Below are 16,960 nucleotides of genomic sequence, written 5' to 3' on the forward strand. Positions count from 1 at the left end.
TTATTATGTGATTTCATGCAACCCTATAGTATATTCAACTTCGAAATTCAAGTTTGGAAATTCATAAAATGAAACTAACACGCTACTCTTTCTCTTTCTGACCATCACTATAATTCATTGAATCTTATCATTAAAGCTTCAAGAGAGTAGACTTATTTGCAATTGTTGAACTTCAAGATTTGCAATAGATGTTGCTAAGGAATCACTGACAACTGTTTATATTTTGTTGAAACCTTTGCTACATCTCCACATCTCTGTCGCTTTATAAAGATCATGTAGTCCAACCTCCTGACCTGACATGTATCACTTAGCAAATAAACGAATGGTACCTTCCCTGCTCAATTTAGGTACCCAAAATGTTAAAATCTACTGCAATGAGGCTCTCGAAAAGCTCCGAAGTAACCGCTGAAGCTCCCGACAGTTTTGGAGCGTTTCATGCCAGCGCCCAAGTTCCCAGGAGTGCGGGAGCGTTAGGTACGTGCTCTCCAATGGTTGGGAGCAGCACCTGTGTAACTATGGTTTTGACTAAACGAGATACAATTATTGTGCGATGTATCCTTTGGCATACAATCAATCTTATATATCTATCTTCCTTAAATATTTATCTGGCAAAGGCTATATATATATATATATATATATATATATATATATATATATATATATATATATATATATATATATAACTCCAAGGTTAGCTCAAGTGGTCTAGAGCCAGACGTGAAATTCTTTGATATTGTTGCTAGTTGTTGTTGATCACGGGTTCGACTCTCTTCAATTCCCTTGGGGCAAGGCCTCGCAATCAGGACCGACTGTGACCTGGTTTACCATCCACGAAATGTGGTGAAGTATTCTGGTGTTTCCTGTGCTTTCATTCCAAGTATATATATATAGATATATGGAGAGTGGTACCCGTGTAACTATGGTTTTGGCTCAACGAGATACAATTAATGTGCGATGTCTCATTTGGTATACAGTCAATCTTATATATCTATCTTCCTTAAATATTTATGTGGCAAAGGCTATATATATATATACAACCCCAAGGTTAACTCTAGTGGTCTCAAGCCAGACGCAAAATTCTTTGATATTGTTGCTAGCTGTTGCTGATCATGGGTTTGGCTCTCTTCGATTCGCTTGGGGCGAGTCCTTGCAATCAGGGCTGACAATTTACTTGGTTTACCATACACGAAATTGGTGAAGTACTCCGGTGTTTGCCGTGCTTTCATTCCAAGTATATATATATATATATATATATATATATATATATATATATCTGTTGATAATATGTCAATATTAACAACATATGCTTATGATCCCCCCAATAAATTGTTGATAATGATATTGCAACATTAATTTAAATGATGATGGATCTAATGACAATGTGCAACATTGTATTCCATTTTGATTTGGACATTGGTGATTTTATAATGAAAAATGCAATGGATCTTCTTTTTTGAATACCAATTTCCAATTGGATCATTTATGTTACCACTTTAATAACTTAATTGTATAAATTTGTCATTAATGATGAATAAAAGAACTCTTTTTTTTAATGTATTTTGAAATTTGAATTTCTACTATATATAATATTTGGGTCAAGATATTCTATGGTGGGGAATTTGATGCCCTTTGTGATGTCATTTTAAATTTTGGGAATTACCTTCACACATCCCAATAAGTGCTTGTGTTTTTTTGGAACTTGGTTGAACGTTGGTGTTAAAACCTGTTATCACTTTGTAATTTCCCTAGGCTATGGAGAGAAACCCAAAGGTAATCACAAACCACTTGCAAAGCTGGGATCTATCCCTTCCAGCATTAGAGAGGGATCTCTCTTTATGATTTAAATTTTGTCTTAGGGTATTAGGCTAGTTATTGAGTTCTTAGGTTGTTTTTTCAAAGATTTGGTTGAAAATTGCAGGGAAAGTCCATTGGGCATGGAGTCATGAGTCTTTGGGTGATCAAACAAAAAAATGATAGAGCAACTTTAACAATGCAGGATAGGCAAACTTTTCTATCTTTTAAAGTATTTGTGGAGTGTATAAGATGAATATGATTTAAGTTCAATTAAATATAGAGCATGTTGGGATGAATTCTATACTTAACATCAGAATGAAAACATTGATATTGTTTACAAGCCATAGCAGAGTACACTTAAGAAAATTCGGCCTTTTATCTTCTTGAAACAATAGAGACTGAAAGCATATGGAAAATTGAGAAAATTACAATTTCACATAAGAAAGTACATCACCAATTGCTTGACACGGGAATCTTGGAACAAAAACTCTCTGTATTATTGTAAATTGATCACTTCAGTACAATGCACAACTTACATCAAAATATAGCTCCTTTCTTCATACAAGTTCCAACCCTTGTTAAGCCTTATTACAATATACTTATAGATTTTCTGCTAAACTACTTTCAGATTCCAAAAAGGAATTCATTACAAAAGATATTCTAACAAAATTACATATTTCTCTAAAACATAACTAAAAAATAGAAGCCTTGGACAAACTTCGCTGTCTGTTGAAATTTTTGAGGGAATTTGTTGCCCACTGTGCTCCTTTTCCGCTCTTGGCCTCTGCTGTTGTGCCAAAAATGTAGGTCTTCAGTGTATGCTTGCTCGACCAACTCCAGTAATTGGTCCCACCTTTCTTCATCTGGGATTGAAAAATTCACCATGCTCCTAAATTTTTCAGCGACCTTAGTGTAAATTTGAAAAGTTGGCTTATTTACAAACAAATGATGCATCTTGTGTTGTATATTCAAATCATGTTGCAGGCATTGTAGGAAAGCTTCTCCACTGATGTTTTCCTTTGCCTTTGCAAACTTTGATACATCTGCAACAATGTTGCATAGTTGTTCTTGATAGTTCTCTAATGGAATCAGTTTGCCATTAGAGTTTCTGAGCTCTGGAAGGCCCTTTTCTTGCAATACAAAAAACTTTCTATTGAATCTCTTTACTTATATAGCTCCATCTCTTTATATTTGTTCTCCAACTGCACCATCAGATTCTTTTTAGTCAAAACTCTTTTGACTTCCATCACTGTTTTTGTTCTGTCCTAGATATTGAGCTCTTCTAGTTCTTCTCTGGTTTTAGAGTTCAACATCTTGATGATTTTGTGTGCTTCTTCTGGTCTATGCTCAATATCATCTCTTGTTTGCTCTACTGTTGCCTTCACTCTTCGTACCAATTCCTCTTGTTCAAAGATGATTTGAATGGAGGGCCATAGGTCTGTAATGTTAGCATTGATGTTATGCCAAACATTGCTCTTTTCCTCTCCTAACATTTGAATAATGATGGACTGGTCCTCATACTTCTGAATTTGTTGAATAAGTTTGAAGTTCTTCTGTACTTCTGCCAAATATGCATTATTTGCCTTTATTTTTCTTTCCTCCATCTTGGTTAGAGTTGCTGTCAATTTCTCTACTTCTCTGTTTGTTAATGACAATTCCCCCAAAGCTTGAGTTAGCCTTTCTGAGGAATCTGAAATTAATATTTGTGATAGGGGTTGAATTATAGTTTTTGTTGTTGATGTTCCTGTTGATGTACTTGCTGTTGTACCTGCTGCTTCCCATTTTTCCTTTTCCTTTAGCAGTGCCTCCATGTCTTGTTCCATTTTTTGTATTTGAGCATTCTGCTCCACCACTAAAGTAAACAACTTTTCTTTCTCCATCTCCAAACTTGTGACTTCTTTGGTTTGGGGGTGTTCTGTAGTTGGGAGTTTGAGCTATTTTCTAAGAGCCTGAATGTCAACATTCTTGATTTTGATCACTTCCTCTATTGCCTTGACATCACTAGGATCATATCCTAGTTTAATAACTAATTCTTCCAACGTTCTAATTCTGGTGTCTTTAGCCATAGAGGACATCCTCTCAATCTTGAGCTGTGAGTGCACATTGTTCAATGAAGCCTGCAATTTTGAAGTAGCCATGGTAGAGCTGGTTAAAGTGGAATAAATCATTTCTCTTGCCTGCTTATGCAAATCGATTTGATCGATTGCATGGACCTGCTTAGTGTCAACTGAAAATATTGAGGCCTTATAACATTTAGCACCCCTAGGGCTTGCAACCTTGGGCTCCAAAAAGGTCATTTGAAATTGTCCCTTATAACATTTAGCACCCCTAGGGCTTGCAACCTTGGGCTCTAAAAAGGCCATTTGAAATTGTCCCTTATAACATTTAGCACCCCTAGGGCTTGCAACCTTGGGCTCCAAAAAGGCCATTTGAAATTGTCCCTTTTCTGAGTCAAAAATAGACAATAGCATGTGTTGAGTAGTGGCGATTTGTTTCCAAAACTTCTAGTATGTTGAAGCTTTAAGAGCTTCATTCTTCAGTGTAATCTCTCTGTACCTAGTAAGAATACTTGCTGCGATGGAGCCTGAGAAGTAGAAGAAACAAGAAACTGAGTTATTTCTTCTAGTCAAAACCAATGTTGTCTGCTCCTGTGTATCCTTTTCTTCTAATGAGTCTTCCTGAATGTATATCACTTGTGGATTAGCTCTGCTATCAGTTTTGGTTGTGGTCTGTTGATCCTTCTTCCTTCTCTTAAAAACAAGAAAGTCTGTAGCTTGTGTCTCTGAGTTGGCAGGCAACATGCTTTCCCTTGTCCTCTTGCTTTCTTTATCTTTAAGGATGGGAGTTTGTAATGATGACTGACTAACCAACTGTTCTTCAGCTTCCTGCAAAGTGTTTTCTATCCATTCCTCTTGGTTTGCATACTGTTCTCTTTCTGGCCTTGGTGTATGAGGATATGGAGTACTCTTTTGTTCAACCCTTAGCTTAGACATTACTCCCAAGGGGTCATAGGACCATGTAAAACTGAGTTTGAACTTCATCTCTCTTAGAACTGCCTCCACCTCCTTTATGTTGCTTTGGTGTTCACAATGTAAGGGCCCACTTGTGCCTTTAGTTTGAATTGTGATTTCTTCTTGTTGGATACAAAATGTAGCTCATCCATATTAAGCATTTGTCTGGCGTACTCTAAAGAAAATACTCTTACGAGTACAAAAACTGGTAGGCGATATGGACAGAGTTCACACTCATAAATCTTGATCTCTGTGTAGTTCTGGTATAAGTACCAGTCTCCAACCTTTGACTGTTCTGAAAGGTGTAAGACCTTCTTGATTTCTAGAGATATCCTTGGTATAATGTCACTGCATAACAAACATAAAGAAGTGTGAAGAAACTGGTCCACAAAATCTATATAGGTGTATTCCTCTGAATTCCTCTTGACCAATGAAGTCCAATGGATAACTGACAAAGGGTTACCCTACTCATCCATCTTTTGCAATTGGAATTTGAATCTGTCTGCCTGATAATATAACATGAGATACACTAACACTGACTGATACTTGAACACTCCTTCAACTTTGAATTTCATAAACTAATCATGGATGGCATCAGATAAGAATTGATTGTAATTAAACAAAACTGAAGGCTTTTGTCCCACTAAGAAAACTGACAAGAATCCTAAAACTACTTCATCTACCCACTGGTCTGAATTATAACCAAGTAGTCGAGTGACCATTGAAATTACCTGTTTTGACATTTATGGGAAAATGGAAACAGGGTATGGGGGGTTTGTTCTAGGTAATTCAACATTTTCAGGGAGGAAACACTAAAAAATATGAGCTCTATGGGGAAATGTAAGTTGTTTGTATAATTCCATCAATGAGTCAGAGGAAAAGGGATGCAGGGAGGCTTGGGGATTTATTTGTAAAGCCTGACAAATGCTTTCAGGAGATATAGAGAAAATAATTTCGTTGTTCTGAGCAATGACTGCTTTCTTGCTAGGAAGGTATCGAAGGTGACACCAGGTGGAGAACTCAGGGAAGAAATGGGTTTGGGGGAAAATGAATTGGGGGAGAAAGGATTCCCAGATGCTTAGATCATCGTTGTGGTCGAGGTATTTCTGCTTTGCCCAATTGTGAAGTTCGTATAAATCAAACTCACAATCAGTCTCAAAAATCTTGAATTGGGTGTCAATCAAAGGAGTTTTGTCAAGGTCTGGGACTGGGGGAATCATGGGGTTTTCTTCAACCATCTTTCCTTTTCCCTTCTACGTAGACATTTTGAACTGAGGACGATCAGGAAACAAGTCACTCGATTTACAAATTGAATGTATTCTGTCATGACAATGATTGACAAACAACGTGTGATCATTGTAAATTCACCTCGTAACTAACTGCACATAGAATAAAATCATGAAAGGGAAGAAAAGTCGGCTTCGTGGTGGTTGATAATGGGAATTGTGAGGGATTGTAACAAAACAATAACCGTTCAGGCGTGGGGCAAACCATTAATTTGGAAACAGGTTGATTTAGCGGGAAGAAATAAATGCACAATGTTCAATTGGCAGGTAAATTTGAACATTGAATGGTCAGATGGTACAGAAGGGTGTTGATGTGGAGAGGGATGAGGTGGCGGTGACCTGGAGGATGGAGGGAGGACAAGTGGCATAGGGGAATAGGTTGAGGTGACAGGCGAAGGCGTTAAGGAGAGGGTAGTTTCCCGGGGGGCGTGTGAGTGGTAAGTAGTTTTGGAAGGGGACCCCCCGAAAAGGCCGTGGGATTGACACGTCGCCTCAGGAGGTTTGGGCAGAATTTGTTTTTCAGGTCCCCCCCCCCCCTTCCGTTAATTGTCGAGAGTGCGGGAAGGTCCGAAAAGCTCCTCCCGTCGTTGATCTTGGCAGAGGCGATCTCCATCGTCCATACATGTGCACTTATTATTACAAAATGACAAATAATGTCATATCATGCCGAAATACATTATAACCAAAGTTTTTCATATAAATAAAACTTTTCGAATGAATTCTAAAAGTGACATTCTAACTGGCTTGCTATAGGGGGCCTTTATTATATAGATATTTTAATTTTTTAATCTTTATTCTTTTATTTCACATTTTTCTTTTATTCCCCTTTTTATTTTCTTTTCTCTTTTTCTTTTTCTTTTCATTTTTTCTTTTGAACATAACAAACTTGAAATGATAAAATAAATATTTACAATATCACGGTGGGCTAAATACTTATTCAAAATATTGGACACCTATATTGTTAAAATTGGCAACTAGAGCCAAACTCCATTTGGGTCATCTTATTTATGGCAATTGATATTTTTCTTGGATGCCTCTCATCGAGAGGTGTAGGATTGATCTAAAGATCATCCAATTCCGATAAGTATTCATGAAGTTATGAATTTATTTGTGTTATAAGACAATTAGTCAAGGTCGGCCAGCAACCAAATAAACCCCACTTGTGCTCAACGTTTTAGTATAAATAGAGGTGCCTTGAAAGTCATTTGTACAAACATCCTCTTGGTGATCTCTTCCTCTCCACTTGTCTTTGGGTATTGGTGGGAGGAGAGATCTAAAGAGGATACATCCCGTAGAGGATGCCCTAGATCCTAACGCTATCATGGAGGAGATTTTAACGCAGTGAAGGAGGCCTGCATAATGCAGCAAGGAGAGATCTAATCGCTGGTCTAAAATAGAAGCCCTACGCTGCCCTATACACAACCCTATGGAGAAGCCCTAATAGAACCTATGAAGAGGTATAAGCAGTCAAAATGGGCAACAATGTAAGCCCTCAATGCAACCTAGAAAAGGGTCTCTACCCTAAATGGATGCCCTAGAACCTTAACGTAGTCTATGGATTGCCCTAACCGCAACAAGAGAGGGAGGCTCTAAGACAGCGTGGAGGAGGCCTGAGTTCCTCAATGGAGGCCGAGTTAATTGCTGGAGCAATAGCTTGTTTTTGGGACATCAATGATATAGTGCTGCAATATTCAAGGGGCAACTGTAAGATGTTGGGACAACAATGATATAGTGTTGCAATATTCAAGGGACAACTGTAAGATGATGGGACAGCAATGATATAATGCTGCAATGATCAAAGGGACAGTTGCAAGATGATGGGACAACAATGATATAGTGTTGCAATATTCAAGGGACAGTTGCAAGATACATAGGACAACAAGTACATAGTGTTGCAATGGTTCATGGTTGATACACGGGACAGCCAAGACATTGTGCAGCGGTGGCAGAACGGGACAACCATGACATTGTGCAGTAGTGGCACAATGGGACAGCAAGCTTGTGCAACATGATGCTGCACGATGAGGTGTAGCATGATGACGAGATGCAACACAATGATAGGTGAAGGAGTCACCTTGGAGAATCAGTTGAAGCAACATGTCTTCAACTGATCTCATGTATCATCTTGTTAGAGATAATCTATGCTCTTATCTAGATAAGTCAAAGTGTTGACTTCTGTTGTAAATGTACTATCTCTCTCTCTCTCTGCTAAACTATTGAAGAACATATAAGAAGAATTGATGAAGGGCTTCCCCATAATGGGGTTTGTCCCTGGCTAACGCCACATCTTGTGTCCTCTTATCTTGTCTTGTCTTCTGCGATTTATATTTATGTTCTATCTGCGGTTTACTTTAATGCTGATGTGATTGCTAATCTAGAAAAGATAGTGAGCTAACTGTGAAAATTGAAATAAATTGCTCTAGCATAGAACATACCTAAACTTAACATGGTATCAGAGCTGAGGTGAAGACAAAGCCCAAGCAAGAGTGAAAGAGCAATCACCGAAGACAGTTGGGAAAGGACAAAAGGATCAATGGATTCCTCATCCCTCTTCAAATTCACCAAGGATGAAATCGAAGCAGAGTATATTATCAGAATGGCGCAGCGGAAGCTTCTGGTGGCCTACCTAAAGATCACTTCATTGGGAAGTCCGGATCTAAGGGTGGAAAGAAAGGCAGATGCCTTGGTTGTAATAAGTTCAGCCATTATGCAAAGGAGTGTCCGAGGTAGGGACACATCACTTGATGATGATAACAATCATTCCAGGGACATCTTCAATGATCAGAGGAATGACAGGTAATGCAGGTCATCCTGACTCTTCAGAGAAAGCAAGGAACCCCAGGTTTGAAGAATCAAATGTTGTTTTTGATAAGATAAAGAAGCGTTATCTTGTATTGGCCCTCTCCTTCAGATTCTTTAGGAATCTGGCTTATTGATTGTACTGCTCCAAAGCACTTCAACGGATAGAAGGGTGCTCTCTCTAATTTGGTAGAGATGGAAACAATCGTGAGATTATACTTGGAGCCGATGCCACCTATCCCAGAAAGGGTGTAGGAAATATTACCCCTCAATTGAATAAGGGTAACTCGATTCATTTACGAGAATCTCTTTATGTACTTGATCGCAAGAAGCACTTGGTGTCCATTTTGGCAATGGAAATCAAAGGTTTTAGGGTGGCATTCATTAATGGAAAGTTACGTGTTTGAAAATAGAATTTTGAAAGATGCTTTTGAGTTCAGGGTTGACAATTTGTATCAAGTTGCAGGATGGTCCATTCAGGACCATGTCAGTCGACACATCTCATCTATAGCACCTGAGGTCTACTTATTATGGGGCCCTACCCGATGTGAGTCAGATGGTGATAGGGATGCCTGAATTCAAGAAGAGCATGAAGGTACATGTCTGAGATGTACCGAAGGAAAATCTTACAAGGGGACCATTCCCCTCATGTAGCAAGGCCACAGGTATGGAACAACGTGAGGGGTTTGAGATTCATGATCTGGAATCTCATGTATGCAGGTGGAAGAAAGCTCTCAATGGCTTGAAGCAAAACACCCCGAGTGTAGTATGAGAGGATTGATAGCTGTCTGATGAAGCTGAGATTCACTGGGAGTGAAGTCGATCCAAACCATTGCTTGAAGGTTGTGGATGATAGACCTCTCATACCGGCACCTTCTAGGAACGATCTATTTCTTATAGGTGCAGACCCTCTCACTTGCAAAAGTAAGAGGGAGTTGGATTCCAGATGTGGAATGGTAAACTGCAAGCCTGTGACTACCTCGAGGATCTTAACTTTAAGAAGATATATGGTGATGATGTCTGACCAGATTTGGGAAACGCCTCTGGGTTTCATAAACTCATTTGCATTGATGTTCTTGGTGAACTTTTGTCCGGATATATGTTTTGCAGTTAGCATGGTGAGCTCATATTTGGTTGAGGCTCACTAGATTGGTGCCAAGAATCTTCAGGGCACAAACTCTCATGGATTGAGATACATTGCCGGAAATATGACGCTGCATGATTATTCGAATGTGGACTGCACAGATAGTGTGGAGGATCACTAGAGCACTTCTCAGTGTTGGTTCTCTTTGGATTTTGCTTCAATTCATGGATGAGAAGGAAGCGGAAGTCAGTTGTTATAAGTACTGCCGAGACCGAATACATAGCTACGAGTATGATCTGGTGTGAAGCTGCGTGGTTGTGGAAGCTCTTCAGTGAACTGTTTGTACACATGATGAGTACCACTATGATTCTCTGTGATAACCAGGGGGGATTCGATTGTTGAGGAATCTCGTATTCGATGATTTCTCTAGCAGATAGACATCAGATACTACTTTATCTCAATGTTCCACAGGGACTCGCCCCTCCCCCTAGGGGTCTAGTTTCCTCGCTTCCCCATGCTCCGGGGACTTGGGGACGGGTAGGGGACGTTTCCCCCACACTCCCAAAGATGAGGAAACTCAGGGGGACGTGCCAGGGGGTGATTTCCCTTTCCTGAGGGGGCGTTTCCGAAAAGGGGGACGAGGGGGGTCGTTTCCCGTCTACATCTTCCACTGCTAACGTTTTGGAGGTTGATAATATGACAGGGTGTAAGATTCCAACATCAAGTCGTATCCTGATCTCACATAAGTAGAGCATGTTTTGTTGCAGGATGAAGAAACGGCTCAACCCCGTCACTAATAAGTAATACAATTGTTAATGTTTCTAGATACCAGAGTCTCCAAGTTACAAGTACATGCACCACCCTCATATTCTTTAAATAACATCACTCACATTCCTATATCGCTGGAAAACACCGTATTTTGATCACTCCAAATATATATACATAAACTCCAGGATGTGCATATTCGTTTGACAAAATGGTGTACGAAATTTTCATATAGAATGTATATACACGTTGGAAGAAAGTGGTTGACTGAAGACGCTCCCTTCTCAGCATTATATTTGTATTTTTGATGACTTTATAGATACAACGATTTTTGTCGCTGACTTAATATATGTGTTTGGTTTAGCAGAATTGTCGAGATCTCTGGAGATTTGAAATGAGTATAATTATGCTATTAAGCAGCCGCTGTTCTTGAAAGTTTGAAGCAACGCCTGCTCAGACCGCATGGCCTTTAATCCCATAAGAAGCTAAGGATTTTGAGGGAAGATTGTCGTGGCTTGTGAGAAAAATTGTATTACTAAGCGGCTCATCCTTAATTTCACACCGTGCTTTATAAAGTTGTTCTTGCAGGTCTAAAAGAAAACATTAGATTTGATTGTTATGGGCAAAATTGGGATTGGATTTTGTAATAGATTGTTTAGTTTAAGTGGTTTGGTTTGGTTTGGTGAATTTTGTAATAGATTGTTTAGTTTATGATGTATGATTATAAATTAGAATTTTAAATTTATATGATATTAGAAATTTAGATAATGATATTCATATCAATGATCATGCTTTGCAGCTTTTCAATTCAAACCCAATTGTCATAGTGGACTCAATTAATAAATTATATTTTATATTTATAAGTTTTTAAGACCTTGACGCTCCCCCACGTTTCCTAAAAAATGGTGGGGAGCTTTTGCATATGCCGCTCCTGCGCCTTCTCGCTCCCTCGCCCCCTCGTCCCAGAACCTTGGTGGAACATTGCTTTATCTGGGATATGGTAAGTCGATGAGTGAGGAGGCTGCATCGCATTGAGACTTATGTACAGGTCGCAGACATTTTGTCAAAGCCCCAGGTAAAAGTCAAATTTGTGACTTTCCCGAACGACTTGGAGTTGTTGAGAGACCTTCTTATAAGGGTCTTGCATGTTGCATGCATTGAGCTCTGGGAGCTCTAGGGGTCTTGGGGTACTTACTGGAGCAACATATGACCACAGGGCGACTCACCGTCCCTTGGTGGTGCGCTATGTATAGGGTGAAAGGTTCAACCTTCCCCTGTAGGCTGTGATACCTCGTGACGACTTTGGGACAGGATGATTAGTTCCCCTGTGGGCCAGGATGATTAGTTCTCCTGTGGCGACTATTGGATAGGATGATTCGTTCTCTTGTGGGACAGGATGATTAGTTCTCCTGTCGAGGCATCCTACCCATGCAGTCTGGGACTCATGGGAAGTACCTCTCATCTTATCAATGAGCAGGGAAATGGGGTTAGGGACCGTAGTAGTATTATCAATGGATGCATCGTTGTATCTACCGTACTCCTTATGTCCTAGGATGACCTCTGTTGATCTGGGATCAACGAAACTAATCTGGGATCAGTATGAGTGGTTTGAGACACTCTCTTGTGATATTGATCTGGGATCAATAAAAGTGACTTCGGGTCAATAAGAGTGATATGACGCACTCTCTTCAGATGAAACTGACTTCAGGTTAATAGAGAATGGTATGAGACATTCTCGATCAATTCTTCTTCATGGTTCAGTAGAGCAAAGCAAAGCAGAACAGAATAGAGCAGAGCAGAGCAGTGCAGGGCACTAATGGCAGAGATAGTACAGTCAGACATATGGATCAGCAGATGGAGTTCTCCCTAGTTGAGAGGGAGTGTTAAAATTGGCAACTAGAGCCAAACTCCATGTGGGTCATATTATTTATGGCAACTAATATTTTTCTTGGATCCCTCTCATCGAGAGGTGTAGGATTGATCTAAAGATCATCCAATTCCGATAAGTATTCATGAAGTTATGAGTTTATTCGTGTTATAAGACAATTCGTCAAGGTCGGCCAGCAACCAAATAAACCCCACTTGTGCTCAACGTTTTAGTATAAATAGAGGTGCCTTGAAAGTCATTTGTACAAACATCCTCTTGGTGATCTCTTCCTCTCCACTTGTCTTTGGGTCTTGGTGGGAGGAGAGATCTAAAGAGGATACATTGCCGTAGAGGATGCCCTAGATCCTAACGCTATCATGGAGGAGATTTTAATGCAGTGAAGGAGGCCTGCATAATGCAGCAAGGAGAGATCTAATCGCTGGTCTAAAATAGAAGCCCTACGCTGCCCTATACACAACCCTATGGAGAAGCCCTAACATAACCTATGAAGAGGTGTGTGCAGTCAAGAAGGGCAGCAATGTAAGCCCTCAACGCAGCTTAGAAAAGGGTATCTACCCTAAATGGATGCCCTAGAATCTTAGCGCAGTCTATGGATTGCCCTAACCGCAGCAAGAGAGCGAGGCTCTAAGATAGCATGGAAGAGGCCTGAGTTCCTCAATGGAGGCTGAGTTAATTGCTGGAGCAATAGCTTGTTTTTGGGACAGCAATGATATAGTGCTGCAATATTCAAGGGAGAACTGTAAGATGATGGGACAACAATGATATAATGCTGCAATGATCAAAGAGACAGCTACAAGATGATGTGACAACAATGATATAGTGTTGCAATATTCAAGGGACAGTTGCAAGATACATAGGACAGCAAGTACATAGTGCTGCAATGGCTCATGATGGATACACGGGACAGCCATGACATTGTGCAGCAGTGGCACAACGGGACAGCCATGACATTGTGCAACAGTGGCACAATGGGACACCAAGCTTGTGCAACATGGTGCTGCACGATGAGGTGCAACATGATGACGAGATGCAACACAATGATAGGTGAAGGAGTCGCCTTGGAGAATCAGTTGAAGCAGCATGTCTTCAACTAATCTCATGTATCATCTTGTTAGAGATGATCTATGCTCTTATCTAGATAAGTCAAAGTGTTGACTTCTGTTGTAAATGTACAATCTCTCTCTCTCTCTCTGCTAAACTATTGAAGAACATATAAGAAGAATTGATGAAGGGTTTCCCCACAATGGGGTTTGTCCCTGGCTAGCGCCACATCTTGTGTCCTCTTGTCTTGGCTTGTCTTCTGCGATTTATATTTATGTTCTATCTGCAGTTTACTTTAATGCTGATGTGATTGCTAATTTGGAAAAGATATTGAGCTAACTATGAAAATTGAAATAAATTGCTCTAGCACAGAACATACTTAAACTTAACATATATTTATAGGACCCTAACAAAACCCAAGTGCCAGAACCGTGCCTTGCATAGTTCACTTTGCTTTGAGATCAAGTATCTTCACATTCCTATGAGATCAATTTGCTTCATGAATTATTTGTTCTGAGATAGTCATCATAGCTATTAAAATATTCTTTTGATGAATATCATTAGGGCTATCAAGGAATCTATGCAAAATTGCTTACAAGGAGAAACCGTTTTGTAGGATTATATATGGAGCAAATATTAAGTACAAACCATCGGTTGGAGTTAGAAATTATTGTTTCCCTTGGCTATTGAATAATCTATTGCCAGTTGAGTTTGGTTTTAATATTTATTGATGATAGATCAGTCTGAGATATTTACATTTTGAGTAATTTGTTTTAGCTTTTACCGAGAAACTCGCTGAAGGAAAGATTTTTCTTTGCTTGTCAATACCTTCTTTTATAGCAATGTACATTGTATATTGAAACATGTTTACATGGTTCTAAGTCCAATATATGGGCATGTGGGCAAATTGGACAGGACTTTTATGATTTCTTCTTCACATCTGTTCTTATGGATGGTAGCATGTCCTGGAGAATAAAGGCATGTTTAGTCCTGCCTCTAATGGGTCACTGATTTTCTGATTGTCTTATATTTCTAGGATCCGAGTTGCAGCAGCTGCAGCAGCATCGTCAGTGGCACGGTCTCCTTCTGTTCGCCGTCTTGCTGGTCACAAGTTAGGAGTGAGTGATTGCATCATCCCCTATTTTCAAGACTCACATATCATGCTTTTATCTGTATTCTATATTTGAAGTTAGAGTTTTAAGTGGCTAGGGAAAATTTTGATAATATCTTTGTAGAGGAATTGAAATTGAAGGAAACTTAGAAGCGTTAATGTGGTCTATAAAGTTTCTATCATGGTAGACACTGAGTGAAACTGGATAATGTTATGTCGGTGTGATTTCTGTCTTTTCTTCCATGATGAATGCAAATTATTCATTATTTCAGGGAGGACAAGGTCGGCAAGGAAATCACCCACATCTACCTCAACGGAAATCACTTCAGGAAGATGCAAACAAATTAGAAAACAAAATTTTAGCAAGGACATCAGATAACCTTACAGAACCATTGCTGGGAGCAAAAAGATAATGTTGTCAATGAAAGAAGCTATATTGATTCTCCATGAACTCCACAATGGAAGAACGCTAGAAATCAGTCTTGATGCTGAAACCAAATGAGGGGGGATTTCTTCTATCCTTCACCCATGGTTATGGTTTTATAAATTATTAAGTGTACTTTTGTATTAGATATCGATATATGTTTGGTTTGGAAAATATAGACCTGGAAAGCATTCTGCAATGCCTTCTTCTGCAACATTGGGCATTGATTTCTTTCTATTGGCATCATTTGGTTTCAGAAAGAATTTTCTCGATACAAGTTTCAGCGATGCTTCTTGTCCTCTTGATAGTGTAGTCTCTAAATTGGTAGTGTAGTAGGCAATGTGATATCATCTTATTTTCTAGTATGATGGCTTTTGGACCTTAGAAGCATATTCTAGTGGAAACTTAAATGATATTGTCCAATAAAATAAAATAAATCTATATCATTAGTGTTCGACAAAAATACGAGCCAAGTGGTAATGTAATGGGTGGATATCAAAATTGTATAAAGACAATTTAGCTAGATAGTTTTTCTCATGAAATGTACACTTTGGTAATAACCAGATTAGAAATTCTTTTTTTATTCAGTTTGTTTTAGGCTAAATTGTAAGGATATGGGTAAGGGAACTGATACAGATATGCCATCTGTAATGTGTACAGCAAATTTTCACAAAAAAAAGCATTTTGGTGATCGAAACTCTCACCGAAACAATTGATACACCCGGTGAAACTATGCTTCAGAGATCTGGAATGTTGCTGGAATGTTTCAACAGTGTTTAGTAGGTGTTTCGAACAAGTATCCATTTTGAAGACCGGAAACACATTTCTGGGCATAGCATTTCTGATGGTTGGCTCACCAAAACAGATTTAAATTTAGAATGACTACAGTGAGCCTATGCTCGACTGTGCAACTCTCTTTTTGCATTTTTAATGCTCTAACAAAAATAAAAACAGACCATTCAAAGCTTTAACTACACATGTATGGACTAAAATAGAAAAACTACACAATGGAACACAGATTATTTACTTCAGAAATGGGATGGCCAATGTTCAGTGAAAGGATTGTGCTTTTTATTTCCTTATATTATGTAGATTATGATACAGATTATAAAGTTATCCAAGCTTTTTGTGAAGATAAGAGAGACTATCGTCTTTATAGTCATCTAAAATATTCTCCCATCTTGCTGCACTGTTATTATCTCCTCCATTTTCACTCATACTATGAAACCACTGATTATCCAAGCTGCATGTGAAGATGAGAGAGACTATGATCTTTTATAGTGATCTAAAATATTCTCCCATCTTGCTGCACTGTTATTTTCTCCTCCATTTTCTCTCATACTTTGAAACCACTGACTGCTAGTGAAAAAGAGCACCTTTTTCCTCCTTAACGCTAGAATTTTGGTCACTAGAATTAAGGTTAGGTTAGGCTAGGCTATTAAAACCTTGGAACTTCCATGGTGCTTCTGAAAGTATCAAGTGATTTCCCACATGCTACTAACTCACCAATAAAATATTATGGTCCAGGAACATTGTTGCTACTTTGACATGTGGGAATATTTAGATCGTTACCTTCTTTGGGCTATAACTTCCACATACAAACTCTTTGTTAGATGCATGATAGCACATTGTAAATATCTAAACGAGAACAATTTCGATCTTGGATGAGGAAGGCCTGTATTAATTTTCTAACCACAGTTTTTAGGAAACTTTCATGGTTATTTTATTGCTAAAAATAAATGTTAAATTTATCTCAC

At 38.9% G+C, this 16,960-nt stretch overlaps 1 protein-coding gene across 1 annotated transcript in view; it reads left to right on the forward strand.

Annotated features, from left to right (window-relative positions):
* LOC149168731 (DUF21 domain-containing protein At4g14240-like) overlaps nt 1-15,480 on the forward strand; it is a 337,091-nt gene extending 321,611 nt beyond the window's left edge. The window contains exons 12-13 of the mRNA XM_089428391.1: nt 14,705-14,786; nt 15,052-15,480. Coding sequence (XP_089284517.1) covers nt 14,705-14,786; nt 15,052-15,192 — 223 coding nt within the window. The 3' untranslated portion in view covers nt 15,193-15,480. The remainder of the gene's footprint in view (nt 1-14,704; nt 14,787-15,051) is intronic.
* The last annotated feature ends 1,480 nt before the right edge of the window (nt 15,481-16,960 follow it).

The sequence above is a fragment of the Pinus tabuliformis genome, chromosome 4_2 (genome assembly GCF_031772625.1).
Source record: "Pinus tabuliformis cultivar Carrire ecotype Pingquan chromosome 4_2, CPIR1, whole genome shotgun sequence".
Taxonomy (NCBI): domain Eukaryota; kingdom Viridiplantae; phylum Streptophyta; class Pinopsida; order Pinales; family Pinaceae; genus Pinus; species Pinus tabuliformis.